The 22,257-nt window shown below is 38.3% G+C and overlaps 2 protein-coding genes and 1 long non-coding RNA gene across 3 annotated transcripts in view; 2 read left to right on the top strand and 1 right to left on the bottom strand.

Moving 5' to 3' along the window:
- Positions 1–4,029: 4,029 nt before the first annotated feature.
- smim13 (small integral membrane protein 13) lies at positions 4,030–8,896 on the top strand. Its single transcript, XM_042506612.1, has 2 exons — positions 4,030–4,492; positions 7,704–8,896. The coding sequence occupies exons 1-2, from the start codon at positions 4,417–4,419 to the stop codon at positions 7,892–7,894; spliced, it is 267 nt and encodes an 88-aa protein (XP_042362546.1). The 5' UTR covers positions 4,030–4,416; the 3' UTR covers positions 7,895–8,896.
- A 1,049-nt stretch (positions 8,897–9,945) lies between these two features.
- LOC121957555 lies at positions 9,946–11,103 on the top strand. The gene is made up of 3 exons (XR_006106789.1): positions 9,946–9,991; positions 10,087–10,148; positions 11,039–11,103. It is a non-coding gene; the product is annotated as an uncharacterized LOC121957555 (long non-coding RNA).
- A 6,453-nt stretch (positions 11,104–17,556) lies between these two features.
- Positions 17,557–22,257, bottom strand: part of nedd9 (neural precursor cell expressed, developmentally down-regulated 9) — a 38,618-nt gene continuing 33,917 nt past the window's right edge. Inside the window, exons 5-7 of the mRNA XM_042506507.1 lie at positions 20,989–22,152; positions 20,197–20,286; positions 17,557–18,534 (exon numbers count right to left, since the gene is read on the bottom strand). Coding sequence (XP_042362441.1) covers positions 17,983–18,534; positions 20,197–20,286; positions 20,989–22,152 — 1,806 coding nt within the window. The 3' untranslated portion in view covers positions 17,557–17,982. The remainder of the gene's footprint in view (positions 18,535–20,196; positions 20,287–20,988; positions 22,153–22,257) is intronic.

Raw genomic sequence — 22,257 nt, 5'->3', positions numbered from 1 at the left:
AGTGCATGAGGTCATTGTGTGTTTTTAATGAAAAATCTCACTGCAGCTCAATAGATTAATGATGTAAAGTAAAAAGTACAATAATACCTTCTGGGTTGAAGTAAGAAGAAACCTTTCACTATCATTTCAACCCCTGAAACCACAGAAAACTGGTCTGATGTTTTTCAAAAACACAGGAAAAAAACATAATGAGTAACTTGGCAAGAAATGGCCAACAAACTGCAAAAAAAGTTAAAGGTGACACGGACAAGATCTGAAAATTAGCTGAAGGGAAAAAAAACAAGGGGAAAATGTCCAGAAAACAAAATGTATAATTCTCTTAATTGCGTATTAAAAATGATTTTTTTAGCACTCCCTTGACGTCATTTTCCTTAGTTTATTTTTGAACCTTTCTTTCTTTTTTTGTGCTTATTTTCAGGTCTAATTTTAATAACTTTTTACAAACTTATTAATCATTTTTGGGCCATTTCTTGTTTAAATTGTGCATCCCTTTCTACCCAAACATATCGAGCCAATTTGCTCAAAGTGTTAAACTGGAAACATGTTGATGACAGTGCAAATACTTCAAATTTGCACTTAAGCACAGTGAGTAAATTTGCTTAGCTGAGGAGTGTATATGCAAAGCAGGTTCACCGTCTTTGAATAGCACTGATGTTTACCTGCCATACGTTCTGTAAAACATCTCTTCTGTGCAGTTTGAACACATCAAGTCAAAAGTTCATCTGTGGTAATGGCAGGTTTGAACAAACATCAGGAGGAACGTTGAGCCGTCAAATATGTGTTTATAAGAGCAACAGATAATCATCAGTATTACTGAGATCAGACATTAAAAAATTTTTAATCGTCATGAAGTCAGTAACCATATATTGTGTTTGCAAGAGGCAGGTGTGAAATTTAATGAGCAGTTGTGTGGTCGCTGTTTGCTTCACATATTGTTTCCCACACAGTGTGATCAATGTGGGCCACTTAACAAACACAACAAGCTGCTTTATGACTCATTCAAGGAAACAGTTTTCCATGAATGTGTTGTCAGTGTACTTCCCCGCTTACGCTGCAATTCGATATTGACTAAATACATATTAACACACTGGCACCTTATGTGCGCACACACACACACACACACACACACACACACACACACGCACACACACGAATAAGTATGTGGAATGGGGAAATGTTCTTTCAGCACACTGTAGATAATGAGAGATAAAAATGATTTGTGGGTAAACAAGGACACTAAAGCAACAAACAGCAAAAAGAAGAGTGGATTATCGATGAAAACAGGAGGGCCACATAAACTTTTAACGTGTTAAATAAAGATATACAAGTGCATTTCGGCTCAAGTATAATTTGAAGCTACTTGTACTGTATATTAGTATTTTAATTTTCGACAAATGCGTACTTTTACTCTATATTTTAGACAACAAGTCTTTCAACCTGCATTGTAAAATCTGACAGGTTGCTCTCATTTGAAATAATCTTGGAAACCAATTACCTTGAAAAAAAATGACCTTAAAAAGTGCTGAAAATTATTACTTTTTATATTGTATATTTTATATATATTTATTGTATTTTCTCCACTTTTTGGGGGACAATTTTCAAATAATCCCCTTTTTTAAAAATAATTTTTAGCTAATTATCTTGTCACCTTTTACTGACTTCTGTTATTTGTAGAACATTTCCTGCCAAGTTGACCATTACCTCTTTTTTCCCTGTGTTTTTGAAAGAAATTAAACAAATGTTTGTTTGAAAATGGTCAAATAGCTTGTGAAAAGTGTCTGTACAAGAAAACTGATGTTGATCCAGGTTTCAAAGGGTTAATTTGATGCATTATTATTATTATTATTAATTATTATTATTAAAATATCAGTCATAACCACTTTAAACAATTAAACTATAACCATGTAGTTGAAATAACAAACACAGACTCTTCTGGGCTGACCGCACATATTTTGGCGAGACACCGCGTTCCACTAGCACGTGATCTAAATGGCATCTTGAAGGGTGACTCATGTTCTCACTGCACTTAAGTATAATATGCAAATCCTGAGGCTGCTCGCTCTGCGTGAACGGGTACGCTTCACTGCAAGGGCACACAAGTTGAGACCTGATGTCTGTCCCTCGAGCTCACACAAGGAGTGGCTGTGACTGACAGGGTGACGTGGACCTGAATACACTGCGTAAACTCTTACTAGTTATATACTCCTGAATTTATTTATAATATATATGTATTTATTTATATTAAAGGTCATCTCACTTTGTTTTTCAGCAGTGTTTTTAACTTGGACACATGCTGAATCACACAGCTGTAAAATGCAACCAAGTACATTTACTCAATACTGTTATAAAGTACAACTTTGAAGTAGTTTGCTAGAGTATTTCTAAAATATGCTACTTTATACTGACAAATACTGTATACTTTTGCCCCACTGACCTTTTCTCATACTTATAGTTAATGTTGGCTTTTTACACATAAATATATATATATATAATGCAGTATTGCTTTTTATTTATTTGAAATTTGTTTTATCTCCTGTTTATTTTGTTGATTTATTGCTTTTTTCGCTTTTCGTCTTTTTATATGCATTTATTAATTACTGACATTTTGCATCCTGTAGGCCTATTTTGCTTTATTTTCCCTCTTATTTGAACTCTACCCAAGTTTTGTCTCTCTTATGTTTGTTGTATTATCTCCCGAGTAACATGTTTCTGCCATTGCTTTGTTTGTTTGTCACAGCACTGTAAGCTCTGTTTTTAAAAAGACTATAAATAGATGATGATGATGATAATTGTTGTTGTTATTATTATTTTTCTACTCAGTAGTATATTGACTATCTAAAATGGACAAAACAGCATCAGATTGCTCTTTCTCATTGATAATAACAGAATAACATAATCTAATCTATAATGATGTAAAACAACAAAATTTTGAGTATCAAACACTTCATTTTCTGCACCTCTGTGAATTTCCATGTATCCATTTGTGCTTTTTCTGCATCAGCTTGTGGTGGAAATGTCTTTACTTTTGTCAACATAAAATCCCATGCAACTTACATGTTTTGCTGCAGTGACAAATGCATATGATCTAAAAAATGAGGCGGATGATTTTAGTTAAGTGATGTGTTACCTGAAAACAATTCAGCAGGTAACAGATGTGTGATAATGACGCCTCCTGCTGGATATTTGCATTAATGCAATAGAGCTTTAAAATTATATTGCAAAAGTAAGTGGAAGCCAAACTAAATATAAAGATATCTGTATTCAGTGATACTCAGTTTACAGCTCGTAGGCCAAATGTGGTCCTCAATAGGGTGCTGGGGTCCCAACGACTTTCTAATTTACAATGAAAATAAGTTTGATTCTTGCAGGGTTTTTTTTTTCTTGTACTTTGAATGTAAATAAGGTGTCAGAGTGCCTAAGCTTGGGGTGACAGTGGCTCAGTCTGCAGAGACGTGACCTGGGGAATGGAGGGTCATTGGTTCATTACAGTCACTCTGATGCCAGCGTATAGAATAATAGCAAGTATGTAAAAATGAAAATGTAAAAATAGAATACATTAATAGTAACCAATCAGTCCAACATGTAATATTTTAAATATTTAAAAAGAAATAAAGTATGTATAATATGCTGAGAACGTCAGTGTGTAAAAATATAAATGGGAAGAAATACAGTAGTAGAAAATTTGCGCTAATATGTGAATACTGTATTTAAAATACAATATGGATAATGTGCTGAGTGTGTAAAGATACAACTGTGCCTTATGCGACATTACAATGTGTAAATCTAGTATGTAATTTCAAATACAAAAAAAATACATATGTGTGCAATGTTACAATGGACAACAGATATACATAAGTAAGAATACAATGATATATATTCAAAGGTTTAAATGCTTGTGGAAGGCGTCAGCCCAAGAAAACTGACGTCAATCCAGGTTACAGAGTTAAAACTACTTAAAACTTGAAACCTAAAATAAACTTCATTACCCAGAGGTCAAATGGAGTTGGCGCAGGCGCAGTTTGAGTCGGTCTCATGACGCCGATATTGTTGTCTTAACCCAGTTACTGTAGCTACAGCTTTGTCTCTGTCTGTGAGGACTTTCTTGTAACTGTCGCAGTTATGTAGCACACAGAAGAAGGACTTTACTCTGCCGCAACCAGCTAACGTCAGCTAACTTTAGATAAAGCTACATTTTGTCTGTTAAACGGCTCCGTTTATAACCAGCGAGCTAACGTTAGCTGCAGAGCCGCTAGCAAACAAGCGGCTGAGCGATGTGTTTGTTTTTCTGAGGCCGGCTGTCTGACTCCGCTGCCAGGCGGCTAACAGCCAGCTAGCTGCGCGTCTGTGTGTCTGCGGTCCGAAAACACGCCGCAGCCTCCTCCTTATGCTGGTGTCGCTGTCAGGTGTCCGGCTAAGATGTGGCAGAGTGTCGGGCTCACGCTGCTGGTCATTGTGGCCACACTGGTCTGTGCGCTGCTTTTCATGCTGTTTGGTGAGTTTAAAAATAACCTTCATAAGTTACTTACATAACAAGCTAACTCTCCGAGCCACACGGTAGCTGCTGGAAATGCTTGGTCATCGCATTGGGAAACCGTTTTTGGCGTGCACACGAAACTGAAAGCTAATAAGAGACTTAAAAAGATGATAAGTTATTTATTTATCATTTGCTAAACAGCTATACTGAAGCAGTCTCTGCCAGTGGAAATATTAAGTCCCACTCCTTCTACAACAGAAATATGTTTTAAAAAATTACCACGTGTAAACTAAATGTGATTTAAAACATAAAAAAGAGCAAGTTTAAATATTTAATAAAGTAGGCAAGGCAAGGCAGCTTTATTTGTATAGCAAATTTCATACAACAGGGCTATTCAAAGTGCTTTACACAGCAGGAGGATACAGATTTACAATAAAAGAAAGTTAAGAGATAAGATATAAAGGGTCAAATTAATTACTAAATGATTAAAAATAAAGTAAAATAATTATAATAATTATAAATAATTATCACCATTAGAAATGGTGCAAAGATAAAAAGATTAAAAGGTAATATAGATTAGACAATAACAGCAAATAAATATAAACAGGAATGTAGCAAGGGACTGTTCTTTATTTATCAGGAGGAGTTGGGTAGCTTGGGTGTGACTGTGCTTTGTGTTTTTATTTTTTAACCCTTTCTGAAGCTACAAATATTATTTCTTCAGCCTTCCTGAATGACTAGAGGAAAATGAGTGGTCCTTCTACCATAAATTAGAAATACAATTTTAAAAACTTAATGTTTGAAAGTTATACATTGAAGATGAAATATATGAAGCCTTTGTTTTGTACTTTTCTTGGCCACGCTGGTTACTTCGTGCAAACGTTGATTTTTGACAAAATTTTTAACTGAGATTTGGTTATTTTTTTTCTGTCAGAAGCATTCGTTACACATTATGTCACAAAGGACTGTCAGAAATGTGAAGATCCAATGATAGTTTCTGCTTTTACAGTTTCTGGCTGTGATAAATGGTGTAATTTTGAATTCTTCATTTTTTTATTATGAAAAATTGCTGGTAAAATGAACTCAAATGTCAACCATTTATGTATGGCCCTCGCTTAACCCAAACTAAAACACATTAGTCCCTCCCCAGTGGATAAAAAAATTATTTGATCAGGTCTACCCTTTTTGCTCCATCCATTCCCCCCTCATAAGTAACAAACAGTCCCTAAATGTGTATATGATAAATACAAATATTTACAGAGAGAATAACAGTTTTTCCACTAAATGTACAACTATTCCTTTAAATCTGTACGACAGGTCAGATTGTATTGAATGTCTTTGACCGTCAAGTTTCAATTTCAGTGAGGAGTTTCTATTTTTATCAGGAGCAGAGGAGTCGGATCATTCGCCTCCAAACCGTGGCTGCTCCTCCTCTGCTGCACCCGAGGAGCTTTTAACCATCTGGAAAGACCTGAGCCAGATAATCAGGTGTAGGCGGAGCAGAGAAAGATGGAAAATGTGGCATGATTTTATCTTTTAAGTTCTGAAATCGGAACTTTATTTAAGTAAAAGTGCAGCAGTGTTATCAGCAAAATGTACCAAAAGATTCAAAAGTAAAAGCATTCAGCTCCTGTGTGTCATGTTATAATAATATTGCATCATTATTATTATTGATGTATTATTATGTGTGTACATGGGAGTTAATTTAAAACAGTAATTGGGCAAGTCAGAGCTAATTTAAACTGACGTTTGGTTGTTTAATGTAGCAGTTCTCAACACAGGGTCCTTGGGATAGTTTCTGAGGTTCCCCAGAAAAATGAGGAATATTTAATTTTCACTATTTAATTCATCGCAGAAGTGAGCGCACTGTGAGTAAGACTCATATGAGAGACTATTCTGATCATGAGTTTCACTTCCTCCAAACGTATCTCCTCAACTGTAGGTGAAAGTCAACTTTTAGGGTGTGCCTCAGTATTACACACACTAGTATTGCTCTGCGCACAAAATGCACTTTTCAAAATCAAAATATCAAATATTCACTACTTTTCAGAATTTCAAACCATTAAATTCCAGGTTTTTGACATGATGCCAGTATGTTTTTAGATGGGGGAAAAAAACACAAAAAAATGAATTATTTTCAATAAACTACATGCAAAGTAGATTTTTTTATCATCACAGCCTGGGTTATGTCAGTGATTTGCAGCAACATTGATTGCACCTCGTGGAAAAAGCATGTATTTTCTCCGTATGCCGGATATGGTAAAAATGACATCATCAGGTGGAAAATAGTAAAACTTACAAATTCAAAGCCAAAAGCCCAGAATGACACCAAGACATAATACAATGCATGTTTTCATGCTTCGATGGCCGTGGGATCAAAAAGTCACAATTTGAACGGGTGTCAATGGAGCAATTCTTGCACTTCACAGTATGAATTTAACAATTTTGTTTACACGGGGTGTTTCAGGCTAATTGAAGGAGCTGAGCTGGAAATTCCAATATTAAAAAATAATACATAATTTTACCAAATGTATGCCACATCATGCATGAACACAGCCAAAATTATCCAAAAAAGAGGACTGAAAAGCGTGTAAAATGTGCCAAACAGTCCCTAAGGGTTACGTTTGTGAAGAAAATGTTTGTCTTGTATGCCTTGGTGAATAAAACCGAAAAGTTTGACAATATGTAATGAATCCGATGTGAAAAGGGATACTGTATCAAAACATCAGTTAACGAAAGATCAGTTATAGATAGATAGATACTTTATTAATCCTTTGGAAATTACCTTTGATACAGCAGTTTATTTACAGCTAAGCACACATAACGTAGAAGCAATAATCCACAGGAAAAATAAAGAAAATCTCTAAAATAAATACTAAATAATACATACTGAAAAACACTCACTTCTGAAAAATATCCAATAATAAAAAACTATTATTATAAAATTTCAGTGTGCTGAAGTGCAGTAGTTGGAAACAATGGTTATTTCAGAGCATTGAGAAGTCTAACAGCAGCAGGCAGGAACGTCTCTGCAGCGCTCAGTCCTGCATCTTGGTGAATAAAGTTTGAGGATTCTTTAAAATACCTTAAAACAGCAGGAAGTGCTGTTAAACGACCTTCTGGTGATGGGTGGCGATTATTTGGAAGGAAACGCTCGACCCTGTTCTGCACCTGCGGCTGTAAGAGCCTTTATCGTGTGTGACAGAGATTTCCCTTCTTTGCCCCTCAGGTTGGTATGTAGTGTGGCAGCTCTTCCTGTCCAAGTTCAAGTTCCTGCGTGAACTTGTCGGGGACGCCAGCACCCCGCAGGCCGAAACGCAGCCGTCCGAAACCAAGAGCGAACGTACAGCGAACGCCGCGACAAGAAGTCGGCCCAGGACCGCACGCCAAAGAGTTGCTGCTCCAGAAAGCACGTCGTAGATCACCCACACGCCACAGTGCGCCCTCCATGACCCCTCTCGACCCCGCGCTCTACACTACACAAGGACCGTGTGGACACTCAGCTGTCCTCCTCACCAAGACACTTTACACTGACCAGGCAGACCTCCTGGTTTCAAAGGGAAAAGCCATTACTGTCCATTTCTGTGTGTCTTTATGTTTAATTACGAGCTGTGAGTCTGGGGCTCCACTGTCATCCTGCTAAAGTGACGGCCGGCTTTCACGAGCGCCACGCTGCTTCCTGCCACCACGAGGAGTCTGAAGATACACACACACACACACACACACACACACACACACACACACAGATGTTCTAATGTTTTAATCTTGTGTAGGTCGATAAAAGTGAGCTCGTCTGCGTCATTTCAACAAGAACAACTGAAGATAAACTGAAACAGTGGTTCGTGCAACTGACACGTTTGTTTTCTTTGACAAAGTGCAATGGAAGGAATGTTTGTGCTGTCATTTTGTTGTTCCTCTGCATATTGTGGACTTTTCGAGGTGGAAACACGGTAGATAACGCTTAAAGATGACAAATAACTTCATTCCAGTTTTAAAAATGTGACCTTTTTCTTGCAACTTCTCCTTCCTTTTTTTTTTAAAAATAGATTTATACTTGAAGAGTCAGGAGAACGTTTCAAGGAACTGTCAGTGTTCAGTTTAACACATTATCAGCTTAGGAGCGATGAAACAAGGCTTCCTGCTGCCCGAGCGAGCGGTGTCCGAACCCTCCCGTTCCCCGTGCCTCCGTCTGCACCAGTGCCTGTCTAGATGGCATCCACTTTGTCACATGGCCTCCTTTTTGTACAGCCGACAGCAGCTTGGTTTGCATCGCAGGGCGAAACAAAGCTGAACTAATCAATATTTATGTATTATTCTCCCTCCAAGTACAACTCATGTAACTCTTGCACCTTTTTATCAGCAGTGATTTATTTTCTTCTTCAGTGGAGCGCAAGCTTCAAATAAATAATGCCATAAATGTAACCAGCTCTGACCTGTTTGTTTCTTGTGTTTTGGGGAAAAAGTCACTCTGGAGTTAATGTGATTGATGGTTCAAACAGGGTCATAAAATTCCTGGAAAGGTTATGAAATTAGAAAAACTTTTCCAGACCTGGAAATGGTTTTGGAATTAATGTCTGTTTTAGAAAAATTTTGAATATACATCGTAGGGATGCACTGATGGTGAAAATCTGGGTTAATAATGTTTAAAGTAATAGTTTGGCTATTTTATCTGATAGCGATGTTTTTTGTTGTTAAATGTTTTTTTGTTGTTATTTATTATCCCTTTTGTGACAGATAAACAATCAAATCTTCTGATAACTGAATGGTTTTGACCCTTTGAAACCTGGAGCAGCATCACTTTTTTTTCATGTAGCTTTCTTTCAGAATCATGGGAATAAAGGCAATGAGCAAATGATTAAAAAGAAAAATTTAAAAAAATTAATAGATTTTGAAAATTATTTTAAAAAGCTAAGGACAAATGTTTAGGAAGGAAAAAAAAGTAGGGAAGAAACTACATAATTATCATAATTACGTATTTAAAATGGTGTTACAAAATTATTAAAGTTTTTACGACACTTTTCCAAGGTCATGACATTTGCAACCACTGTCCCTGTTGTTGTGTGCCGGTAAAATTACAGCTTTTTTGTCTTGTAAAATACGACTTAATTCTCGTAATATTATGACTTTGTTCACATAAAATTAAGTGTTTTTTATTGTAAAATTACAACCTTTTTTCTCGTGAAATTGTGACTATTTTTGTAACATTATGAGTTTTTTTTTCATAAAAGTACGACTTTTTTTTCTCGTGAAACTACGACTTTATCCTTGTTCTTGATGTCTCAAAAAACTTTTCTTTTTTTTTTTTTTTTTTACCTCAGTGTGGCCCTAAAACTTTGTGGTATCGATAGGGCTTTTTTTTTTTTTTTTTTTTTTTTTTTTTTAAAGTGCTGTTTCGGCCGGATGGGCGTGGTTTCGCGGGAACTAGCAGTGAACGTGTCGCGCGCTTCGTAACCGCCTCAGCCCCGCGCGGCTCGTTTTCTGAGTGCACGCTCAGAAATTTTCCGTTATTGAAGAAAGGTTAAGTTAAGTTAGCACAAATCATTTAGGTTACAACTTTAAATTTTTACTCTCCAGTCACGCTGACATTAAAACGGGTTAATGCACCTTTTCAGAGTCCGTAGACCGCGTCGGTCAACTTGACGTCGCAGCAATATGGCGGCGCACGCGGAGAAAGGTAAACAGAATTACCTGTTTGTTTTTTTTTTACTTTTATGTTGTGTTTGTGTTGTTAAACATGCTGTAACGCGTTTATAGTGGCATTTACATTCAGTTATTTTGTGTTTGATGGAAGTCTTTGCGAGCACGTAGTAGCCTACTAGCTTGTTAGCTCAATGACTGTGCATGTAGCCGACTGTAGGACCTAAAAAACGCCAAAAAGTTTACGGTGAGGTGGGGTGTCTGGTGCTCTGGTAGCCCGTGTAGGTCCTCAGGACATGTTTCTGATGTTCAGAGGCTAGCCAAACAGCCAGTGTACTTTTTGGTCTGTTTAAATTTTCCTTTCTGAAACAAAAATGGGAAAAAAAAACTAAAAACAAATATTAGTCATTTGATCTCATCAATTGTTTAGTAATGTCCTAAAATCCTGAAAGTGTCCTAAAATCTTAGAAACGTTGTAAAATCTGAGAAAAGTCCTAAAATTTAAGAAACTTCCTAAAATCTTAGCAATGTCCTAAAATCTTGAAAAGGGCCCAAAATCCTAGAAACGTCCTAAAATCCGAGAAATGTCCTAATTTTAAGAAATGCACTAAAATCCTAGAAACATCCTAAATTAAAAAAAACAACCAAAAACCGTCTTTATATATATATATATATATATATATATATATATATATATATATATATATATATAAAACAGGTGAGTGATACGAGGTGCAGGACACACACACACACACACACCCACACACACACACATATCTTGCTCTGTTTCCTCTCACATTTCCTTATCATTCAGTTTTTGGGTTTTTTTGTCTGTTTTTTTTAGTACAGTCTCACTAACATGAAAGCAGAAAGTCAAACAGTGTGTGTGTGTGTGTGTGTGTGTGTGTGTGTGTGTGTGTCCTGCAGCTTGTATCACTCAGCTGGTTCGGGGGGTTTCCAGTCGGTGGAGTTGATGAGTCAGGAGTCATGAGGTCTTCAAAAATGGCACAGGTGGGACAGCAGTCAGGTGTATGTCAAAACAACAACAGAGCACTTCACCTGAGGACTTTCATTTCATGCAGCTTTGTACAAATGTAACAAGTAACTTTCAAACTTTGCAACTAAAACACAGAATTAGTTTAGTTAGTTTACTTATTTCCAAAACAGTGTATATTAGTGGTTACAATTAGCTCATTTTAAACCAAATACATTAAAATGCCTGTTATATCTGAGCACTGATCATCAGGGCTGTTACTACGTATGAGAACAGGGCTGATTTTTGTGTAGCACTCGAGGAACAAAATTATAGAAATCTCTTTACTTTTTTAATGTTAATTTAGTCTTCTGGAGATCTGGAACTCATCAAACACCTTTTGCAGACTTTAGCTTCCAGGAAAAGTAAAGTTTTCTTCTAGAAATGCAGAAGAAGAGTTTACTGCAGATGTTTAAGCTCAATATTCTTAGCACAGTACCAGAGTAGTTTTTCATTTTTTTATGAACAGATAAAAAGCTTTGAGTCACCTTGACGACTTTTGTGTGAACTAAAGCACTCCCAAAGTCTCCTGAAATCTCCCAGGTCTAACAGCTTCCCTGACGTATAAAGCTTGAACACAAGGTGGCGGCATCGCACTGATGGAAAACAAACACTAACAAACTGCAGAGTTGCAGCTAAAAGGGACCAAATGAGCAAGATAGTACATGTTTTATCACTGTGTCTGTTCAGTAACTGAGTGTGAACTGTGGATAAAGACGGAAATTATTTCAGCTGGATCTTTGATCTGATCTATCTTTTAACTGAAAACAAGACCGATATAAAACTATATTTGTGATCTTTAACCCCTTGAAACCTGAACAAATTGGCTTAATATCTTTCAAATACATGTGAAGAAGACAATGGGAAACATAACAAGAAATTACACTGAATTTGTAGGAAATTAGGAAAAAGTTACAAGTAAAATGACTGAAAAGTAGCAAAAACAGGAAAAGAAAAATGGTTAAAAAAACTTGGAAAACATGCTAAAAAAAATGTAAATGGAATTAATTAATAATTAATTGATTAATTAATTCTAGATATTTTCCCCTAATATTTTCAAATATATTTTCCAATCTCTAGTTTGACAGCAAAAAATGAAAATGGTACGAATTAAAATGATTATCAATGGGTTTTTTGCCCATTTGTCATCAGTGAAGGGGTCATGAAGTTTCTCTAACAGTGCATCTGTTTTTGTTTTTCAGTGGAATTCATGGATGCAAACAGATGCTAAAACACACACAAATAAAACACTAAAAATAAAACAAACACTAAAACACACATGTGCTGATGCCTCGTCTCTGTGCCCTTTAAGCTCCGTCGGCTGATTGCTGCCATAAATTACTGCCCCACGACTCAGTACAGTGAATTAATCTACTGTATGTATAATGTAATTTGAGTCTGTCGAGCTTTAAAAGAGCAGTTTAGTCTCTGACAAGACTTAATCCATTTCAGCCCCGAGGGTCATTAGCGTATTTCTGAAGAGTCGTACTTAATGCAGCGACTGTGACTGCAAACACACAACTCACTGAGGCTTGAAGATTAAACTGTTGTTGAGGAACAGAGGGATAAAGTTATATATATCCAGACGGACAAATGTATTGAATTTCCCCAGAGCTGGTGTGTTTTTAGATCCTTTTCTGTGCCAGTCAGCTCTTTTCAAGTTCAAATTATAATGTCACTCTTGACTGCAACAACAAACTTATCCTGCATCTGCAGTTCTAACTTTATATCTGCAGTTTAAAGCCAAAAATGCACCACAAACACAGTGATGGAGCTCAATATACTTACTCAAGTACCACACTTGCATGCAATTTTGATGTACTTGTACTGTACTGTTTTTGTTTTTCATTTTCTGCCACTTTATACTTTGCTACAATGAATAGTGAAATATTGTACTTTTGATTACACTGTATGTATCATCACAGCCATAGTGACTTTGCATATTAATTTATTGATGTATTAGAACAAGTTAAGAAATAAATAAATTACAATGCATAATCATAGGCACTGTTGCAACATTAAAGTGAATCTTAGATAATTTACTTTGCAATTTGGTAAAAGTAGCATAAAAAGTACTGGTAGGAGTAAAAGTTATACATATACATTTTTCTTTCTCAACATGTACTGAAAGTACCAAAAGTACTTCTGATGCACAATGGCCCATAATCTCTATTATATTATTGGGTTCTAATTACTGAAACATTAAAGGGACTGTTTACCCCAAAATAAAATATCCATATTTTTCCTCCTACCTGTACTGCTATTTATCAGTCTAGATAGTTTTGGTGTGAGTTGCTGAGTGTTGGAGAAAACAGGCGCATACATTTCTGCCTTCTCTTCAGTATTATAGATCTAGACGGCACTGGGCTTGTGGTGCTCAAACTGCCAAAAAATACATTTGAAAAACCCAGCAGCGATGTGTCTTTCCAGAAATTATGGCCTGGTTGGTCAGGATAAACCACAGACCTTGTTGGGAGCAGTTTAATGTAGGAACTATTTTCTGTCGACTTAATTACACCCATCACCCGTATCACTGCGCAGAAGGAAGCGTGCGTTTTATAGTTTTCGGGATATTTCTTCCCCTTTTTTGGATAATTTTCTGAAAATCCTCCCATCCTTTTAAAGATATTTTTAGATAATTTCCTTGTCATATTTGATTTATTTCTTGCAGTTTGTGGGACATTTCTTGCCATGTTGGTCATGGCTTTTTCCCCCATTATATCCAAAGAAATCAAACCAGTTTACTCTGGTTTTAAAGGGTTAAATAGCTTGTGAAAGGCGTCTGAATGCAGCACAAGAAAACTAATGTCATCCAGGTTTCAAAGGTTGAAGTACTTGAGTAAATGGACTTATTTACTTTCCACTGCTGATTTTGAGTTTATGCAGGACTTTGACTTGTAACAGAGTATTTGTAAACTGTGGGTACTTTAGTACTTCTTACAACACTGCAGGAACATAAATCTAATTAAAATGCATCTTCATTATTTAAAGTGCAGTAATTGATACCTTTCACTGTGGTATGAGTCAAATGTTGAGAATCTGCTGCGTCCATCATCTACTGGGAACACATGCAGAAAATTAAGAAACCACCCGCACAGTAAATTGACTTTGAGGCAAACCTTCGCTGCTCGTTTTATTCATACTAATGATGCCACCTCGGCCTCAGAGCGTTTCTGCCTGCAGCTGCAGCAGCTTCTGCAGAAAAAGTTCCTGCTTAGCTACGAAGCTGTAATTTCAGAGCCTGCAAATACTTCACAGGAAATGATTGTGGTAAACCAAGGAAATGACATCGACTCTGCAGCGCTCCCCTCTCTCCTCTACATGCAGCTGAGCTCTGTGCTCCTGCTGTTGGCTGCAGGAATTACACATTAGCTCTGCGATGACCTTTCGCTGTTTGTTTGTTCACTCAGACAGGTGAGCAGCTGACTGTGTGATCCGTTATGTCACTGCTAAATTTCCACCTCAGCAGTCCCAACACCTGTTGGCTGTTTCTGGGCCCGACTAGACGGTATCTCATCGAGGAGCAGGACAGCTGCTCCAGGGGATTCAGCAAAATGCAGCTTCAGCTCTCTGTCTCGCTGCACCTTTACGTCGTTGTGCAATTGTGGTAAACCGAACACAGCAATTTATGAGATGTTTGGCACGCTGCCCCGGTGACATAAACACACACACAGGAGCTCAGGACTGTGTGTTCTGGCCCGAATGGTTTTATTAGAGCTGCCAGGACTAAAATAACTCATTGATTCACCGATCTGTCCTCAAGTCTCAAACATCTATCGGCCAAAAGCTATTTTTCTCACTAGTTCAGAGCCAAAACATGTCCTGAGATGCAGCCGTGGAAGAAGTATTTAGAGCTTCAGCTTATATAAAAGTAGCAATACTGCGGTGTAAAACTGTCACAGATAGAAGCCCTGCATTCAAAATATTACTCATGCAAAAATATAAAAGTGTTAGCATAGAAATATACTTTAAGTAGCCAAGTAAAAAGTGCTCACAATGTAGAAGTACTTAAATTGTACTTAAGTGCAGTTTGCTTGTAATTGTCAATAGTGTTAGCATTTTATTCTACCTTAGGCCTATACTAGTTTAGAGAGAAACGTCTTTACTGCACTAAATGTATCTGTCAGCTGTAGGTGCAGATTGAGATGTTAAAAAACTAAATATAATCAGCAAGTAATGATGTATTATTATAGACCAAGCTGCAACATTAAAGGAATAGTTCAAAAAAAGAAAATTCATACATTATCTTCTCACCCTCATGCCGATGGAAAGTCAGGTGAAGCTTTATTGTCCACTCACCTGCCAAACAATTGAAGCAAATAGTGTCCAGGATTCAAATGTTTTAAAAAAAAAAACAAATAACAAAACCACAAAATGTCTCCATACTGCTCCTCTGAGGTAATCCAAGTGTCCTGAAGCCTTCACGTGCCAAGTTGTTTTGAAAAACGTCACTGCCTTCGTGTTTTTTTAGCTTTGTATTTTGTGGGACATTTCTTGCCAAGTTGTCCATTATCTTTCTCTCATGTTTTTGAAAGAAATCAAAAAAATGTTCTCAGGTTTCAGAGGATAAACTGATTGTAAAAAGCATCTGAATGCAGCACAAGAAAACTGATGTTGATCCAGGTGTTAAAGGGTTAATTACTGCCGGCTGCTTTGACCTACAATAATGTATGATCATTTATTAATTGATTTGGATTATCTGATGACAATATGAATCTTTAAAGTAACTAAAGTTGTAAATAAAAGAAAAATATTTGCCTCTGAAATGGAGTAGAGGGATGAAGAAGCAGATAATGGAGCCTCCTGATTTACAGTCTGTCTGCAGTTCGTCTTATACGAACTCTTTTTTTAAAAGTCATTGCAGATTCCTTTCTTTCTCGTCTCCCTGGAGAGCTCAGAGTGAATAATAACAACAGTTGGGCTGGTTGTAAAGCACCAGCCTGTGTGAGCTTGAAGGATTTTTAATGAGATTTCGTGATTGGGAGCTGAAGTCTGGCTGTGGTCACCTCTTCTTCACACATCAGTCTGTGTGTGAAGCAGCTTCTCCTCCACAGGGAGAGAATACGCCTTCAGTCAGGTTAAAACACTGTTTTTTAGTTGCATCCTACAGCCAGTCACGCCCGGGACTCAAACTTTATGTTCCCAAGAGTCCGTTTCTGTACATTTCATCCATTCACCACACTGAACCAGAAAAAATGTGCTGCAGCTGATCAGGTCACTCTGGAAAAACACGTTTCTCACGGTCCAGAGAACATATGTAGCGTCCTTTTCCTCGCCCCTCATTATTCTCCGTGTGTCAAATCTAATGTTCTGCGAGCAAAGTGAGGAATTATTTGGCACAGACACCTCGTCCAGCCGCCATCTTTCACCGACCCTTTTCTTGAGATTAGGGGGTACAACTAACTCTGATCAGATATGACGCGAAATCAAAAACATCCGCAGGCGTCCGCAAGGACGTGATGGAGTTTGACAAGACGTTGGGCTGCTACGGTTTCATATAAAAAGCTTAAAACCTGCACTGATATATAATTTTCTAATTTATTAACCGCAGAGTCATGCTTAACTCGTCATGTAAATTCCAGTGGTGATAGTTCATTTACTCAAGTACTGTACTGAAGTACAATTTATCAGTATTTGTACTTGAGTATTTCCATTTTATGCAACTTGATAGCCTGCTCCATTGCCTCTCAGAGGCAAATATTGTACTTTTTCACATTAAGACTGTACAGAAAACTGTCAAATTAAATATATTGTTGAAAAATAATTACCCAATAGTATATGAAGTAGTTAAAATCACAAAATCCTATGAGCTACAATGTTAAAAAATCTCATATATAATACGATAATTTAACACTGACGGGGGCCAATCTGCTGCCCTGGTGCAGTCTAATCTTTTAAAGTTTGAATAGGTTTCTAACTGAAACAAAATTTGTTTTTAACATATTTATGCATCAAAAAACTGGAGACAGTGCTGATCCGCATCTCAAAATAATCCTCAGGTTCCCATCTTTCAGATAATCTAAACCACCTATATGTGGCGTATACTGTTGACCTGCTGTCTCCCCCTAAAGATCCTCAGCTCTCCCTAAAAAGACAAAAATGGTTTTTGTCAGTCACAGAGGGTAAAAATAATATGTATATATATATATATAGTATAGTGTTATAATGTGGGCAATAGTAAACTGCCAGAATAACATAAATGAAGGCGTTACTTATAAGTAAACATTCATTATGATTTAATTGTTTAAAGTAAAATAACTTTGCTAAAATTTAATTTAATGACTTTTTGCTTATGATTATTATTTAAAGTGTCACATTTATCCTGATTATCCTGAACCTCCAACTCCTGTCGTGGGAATTTCACTTAACTATAACAAATCTGTGATGTCAGTGAAATTAACGGACACAGTCACATGGTTAAGAACAATCCTTTACTTTGTGGAGAGCTCCACAAACACACACATACACACACACACGTACAGTTTATAACGACATTAACATGACGTACAAGATTTACTGTCACACCAGCAGTAAGACACATCAATGACTCTCTACAGGCGAAAATGAAAAACACAGGACATCTCGTAAGGTGCTTCATAATATACGACAGGAATGTTATGAAAAACTACAGTAAAACTACAGAGACACCAATACTGCATCTACATATATATATTCATACCATAATATAAAACAATCTACACAAAAATAGAGCAAATATTTACAGAACAGAGACTATTTACAACAAAACTTAAAGATGAGGAGCAATATATATATAGATATACTGTAAATATATATATTTATGTTAGATTAATGTACACATGGAGTCTACGGGTGAAAATCACAAGTTGGCCATTTGCAGCAGCTGCTCTTTGAACTGCTGAGCGTGGTGCGAGAGCTCAGTGACTCGGTCCACCATCTCCTGGATGGCGGCCGTGTTCGGGTAGTTCAGGGCCGCCGTTTTCGTGGCGGCCACCACCGTCTTTAACAAGTCACACAACACGTTGCTGGAGTTCATCACCCTGTTGGCCACCTCGGGTGCCGAGGCCTGCCGGGACAGCGTGTCTCCGATGAAGACCAGTTTGTGGGCGCTGAGGATGACAAACTTGCTGTGTGCCACGAAGATGCGAGGGGGCTGCCCAGCGCTGACGCAGCCGAAGAATGCGTCCACGGCGCTGAGGAGCGTCACGAAGTGCTGCTCGCACTGCTCCGAGTAGAAGCCAAGCAGCTGGCGGTCCCGAGCGCACACGTGGGTAGAGGGGGAGAGCGTGGAGGGAGAGGAGTCTGAGGGGGGCGCCGAGGTTACGCCAGAGTGCTGGTGTGAGATCCACTGCGTGACGTCGTTCTCCACCGGTTTGATCACTTCCTGCTCCAGCTTCTTGAACTGATTGATCTGTGAAAGACGACAGATTCACGTTATTGTCTGAGCTTGTTAACACGTGCCTTATATTTCTGATATTACTGAGATGCTTGTATGAAGCCATATTTTTGTAAAAATGCATCTAAGATTAAAATTTTAATTGTGACCATTATTACCATTACAATTATTATTTTAATTTCAGCCTTTGTGACTTTTCTTCTGTTTGCACCACTAATCCACCACATCTTCATCTCTTCGCTTACTGTGTCGCTCCTCAAACTACTGACTTTCTGGCAGTATAATTGCAAGTTTTTTCACATAAATTTACAACTTGAGTTGAGAGAATATCTGAGCAGTGTGACTGATTTCACCCTGCTGCGATTATGTAGACAAATATTTTGTGGTTCCAGCTTTTAAATATGAGGATTTGCAGCTTGCTTTCATCATGTACCATAATAAACAAAAAATTGTTTTTGAATTTGGTTGAATAAAACATACAAGTTTGAGACATCACTTTGGGCTTTGTGAGGTTTTGATGTTTTTTTTCACTACTTTTGAGTTTCATAAACTTAACGATTAGTCAGTTTGGAGAAATAACAGGTTCAGTCAAGCAGGAACAAATTTTGGGGTAGTTATGACTACAAAGGTTAATACCTTAAGAGCACTTAAAAATTTTGTCAACAACATTAAATATTAATCACAAAATCAGCAACAATTTAAGTTTAAGTTAAAAAAAACAACATCCTTGGTTATTATTTATAAAGAGATAAAGCCTCAAAATTCAGCTAAAGTGCCTCATCAGACCTGTGTGAGTGTTATTTGACCAAATCGACTGACAGAAGTTGGTAAACAAGCAAACAACTCAACGATTGTCAATTTATTTTGATTAATTGTTGATAAATGCTTATTGGTGCACAGAAGTACGGGACATCACCTTTTCCTGACTGTGCAAACACAAATGAGGAGAACACAGATATTTCTAACGAAACCTCAAAAATGTGTGTGTTCATGAAGGGCTGCAACTCTTGCTGCATTTATGTGATGTCAGAATTTAATAGTTTCAGAGGTGGAAAGTCGAATTTGTGCTTTGAGGTCGTAAAGTGGGAACAACATGGAAGCTGCAAAGAAGATGGGCTGCATTTCATGCTGAGCATTTTAAAAAGAGATTGATCGCTGCTTGCTACAGATAATAGATGCATGTACTAAAATGTGCAACTACTAAAAGTAAATGATGGAAACAAGTAATGACACAAAAGAACACTATATATATCCTTTTTTTATGGTCAGTTGTTGTGACTGTTTACTTGCTTTCTGCCATGAAAAGTCACGCAAACATCACAACTCGGGTATCATCGAAATTTCCCAATTTCCCACGCTGTTCATGTGCTCGCAACTTGTAAATGCAATATTTCCAAGGAGCACATACAGACAGCAGAACATAGTAAGAGGCTGATTGAGAAAATATATTTTCATCACATCAAATCGCAGTGTACTTATTTTCTATGTACTGTGTACTGCAGTGCGGTGCCATCTGGTCGGGAAAAAATGTCTACAAATGTTCGACTCCCTGTTTGTTATACAAATTCTCTGCACCCATGAGACTCTAAATGTCAACAGCTGTGTGAATCTGACAGAACGGATACATACATATGTATGATTGCTAACAGAAAATCCAGCTGTGCAACAATGTCTCACCTGCTCCTGACCCAGCTGGACTTGACTCTGCTTGATGATGTTTTCTTTGTCCAACAGCTCCTTCTGCTGACGCTCAAAGTCTTCTTTGCCCTGCGGAGGAAGACGAGTCGATGAGAAGACGCGTTCGGAGGTACTCACACAGTCGCGTTTCACAGTTTGATTCATAGAAAAAAGACAGGCTGTATATTATAGTCGAATATAGTCTGTAGAATTTAAACATTTCTGACCAGTCATGGTATTAAAAAAATAGATTCTGGTCGAGACGAATGACCGAGACTGTCAAAAACAAGAGGCAAAAGGTATATTGCAAAAAAAAAAAAAAAAAAAAAAAACCCAAAAAAAAAAAAAAAAAAACAACAACAGGTGAAAGGAAAATTTTCTAAAAATTAGATTAAAAAAAATGAAAGAGAGAGATTCATTAGAGAATAATCAAATAACTAGGAAAAAAATCTCAAGAAACTATATTAATAAATATTTAAAAACAATTTTTATGATTTCTATTCATTTTATTTTCACACTTTTTTTTTAGGTCATTTTCTGTTTTATTTTACCTTTCTCTCTTTTTTGTTGCTAATTTTAGAGCATTTTTGGTAACTAACTAAAAAATTCTTGCTAATAACTGGGTCCTTTCTTTTTTGGTTGCTTATAGCTGTCATCCCATGTTTTTGAAAAAGAAGTCAAACCGATTTGCTCATGTTTCAAAGGGTTAAACTGCGTAAAATATTCCTGTTTTTCACCAAAATACTGCACAAAACACCCTTAGCTCAATCTTTTCTCACTCTGAGGGTTTACCTGCAGATGAACATAGTCGTAGTCCTCCATCCAGCTTTTGACGCACTTCTCGCTGTTGTTCATGTTGTCTTTGTCCTGGCTGGAGGGGACGGGGAAGGGTTTGGTCTGTCCTCCGTAGTTGTCGTTATCTGATGAGGGGGAGGTGAGTGGGTGAATCAGGTTCTCGTCAGGCGTGCTCCCGATCGAGAACGACCCGTCCATGTGCGTCCGCCTGAACAGCAGCTCAGCACTGTTGCTTATCGTGGACACCAGCTGTTTGGCGTCGTCTGGGACAGTCCTGGAGACCATGACAAAGCGGTCCAGGTCGTCGCTCTTGTTGTGGTGCTTGCTGGAGGACGCTAGGGCATTCAGAGCCCAGCTGCAGTTCTCCAGGACCTGGTAGACCTGCAGGAGGATCTGCTGTGAATCCTCCAGGCGTCCCAGCTGCCGTCTCAGCTTACAGTGCAGGCTAGAGTCCGACAGAGCCGTGGCGTTTGCCGCAGCACCTCGACCAAACACAACAAAGTCCCCCAGAGCGGCCCGGACCCTGTCCAGCACTGTGCGGATGTCGTTGGCGTGGCGCTCCATGAAGGGAAAAGTCCTCCAGTGCGGGGAAGCTGCCATTGAAAGCAAAGCCCCAACTGAGGCATCCAAGGCCTGCTGCAGGCGATACAACCTCTGCAGAGCGGCGTCCAAGTCCAGAGCGAGGCGGCCCTCAGAGCCGGAGCCCGTGGAGGACGAGGAGGTGGACATGCTGCTACGCGTGCTGCCAGTGCTTGAGAACGACAGACGATTCACGCCGTCCGTCACGTCTGCTACTGCCTGAGCGGGGATGTCGTAGATGCCTTTGCTCCCGTCTCTGTCGGCGGGCGAGCTTCTGTGCTGGGAAGGCTGCATGCCGCGGGGGATGTCGTACACGTCCCTGTGAGACCCCGCCCCTGAATGAAGGGCGGGTGGAGGTACGTCGTAAATACCTTCGTTGCCGTTGGTGTTTGTGTGTTGGTGATGAGCGGGAGGCTCCACACTGGGGGGGAAGTCATAATGCGACTGAGGGCTCTGTGCGGGTTTTAGGACAGGTGGCGGTACGTCGTAGATGCCTTCCTGTTTGTGTTTGAGAGGCTGCGGGAAGTCGTAGTTTCCCTCCTGGAGGGCGGGGTTGGTCCTGCAGGGAGGCACCGAGTACACCTGCAGAAATGACAGCAGTTAGTGTAAATACACAACCATGCAGCACAATCACTGTGTTCATGTTTTTTTCTTACACAAAAACGTAGTTGCAGTTGTGACACGTTT

Source organism: Plectropomus leopardus, chromosome 18, assembly GCF_008729295.1.
Source record: "Plectropomus leopardus isolate mb chromosome 18, YSFRI_Pleo_2.0, whole genome shotgun sequence".
In the NCBI taxonomy this organism is placed as follows: Eukaryota; Metazoa; Chordata; class Actinopteri; order Perciformes; family Serranidae; genus Plectropomus; species Plectropomus leopardus.
This window is presented reverse-complemented; position numbering and strand designations above follow the sequence as displayed.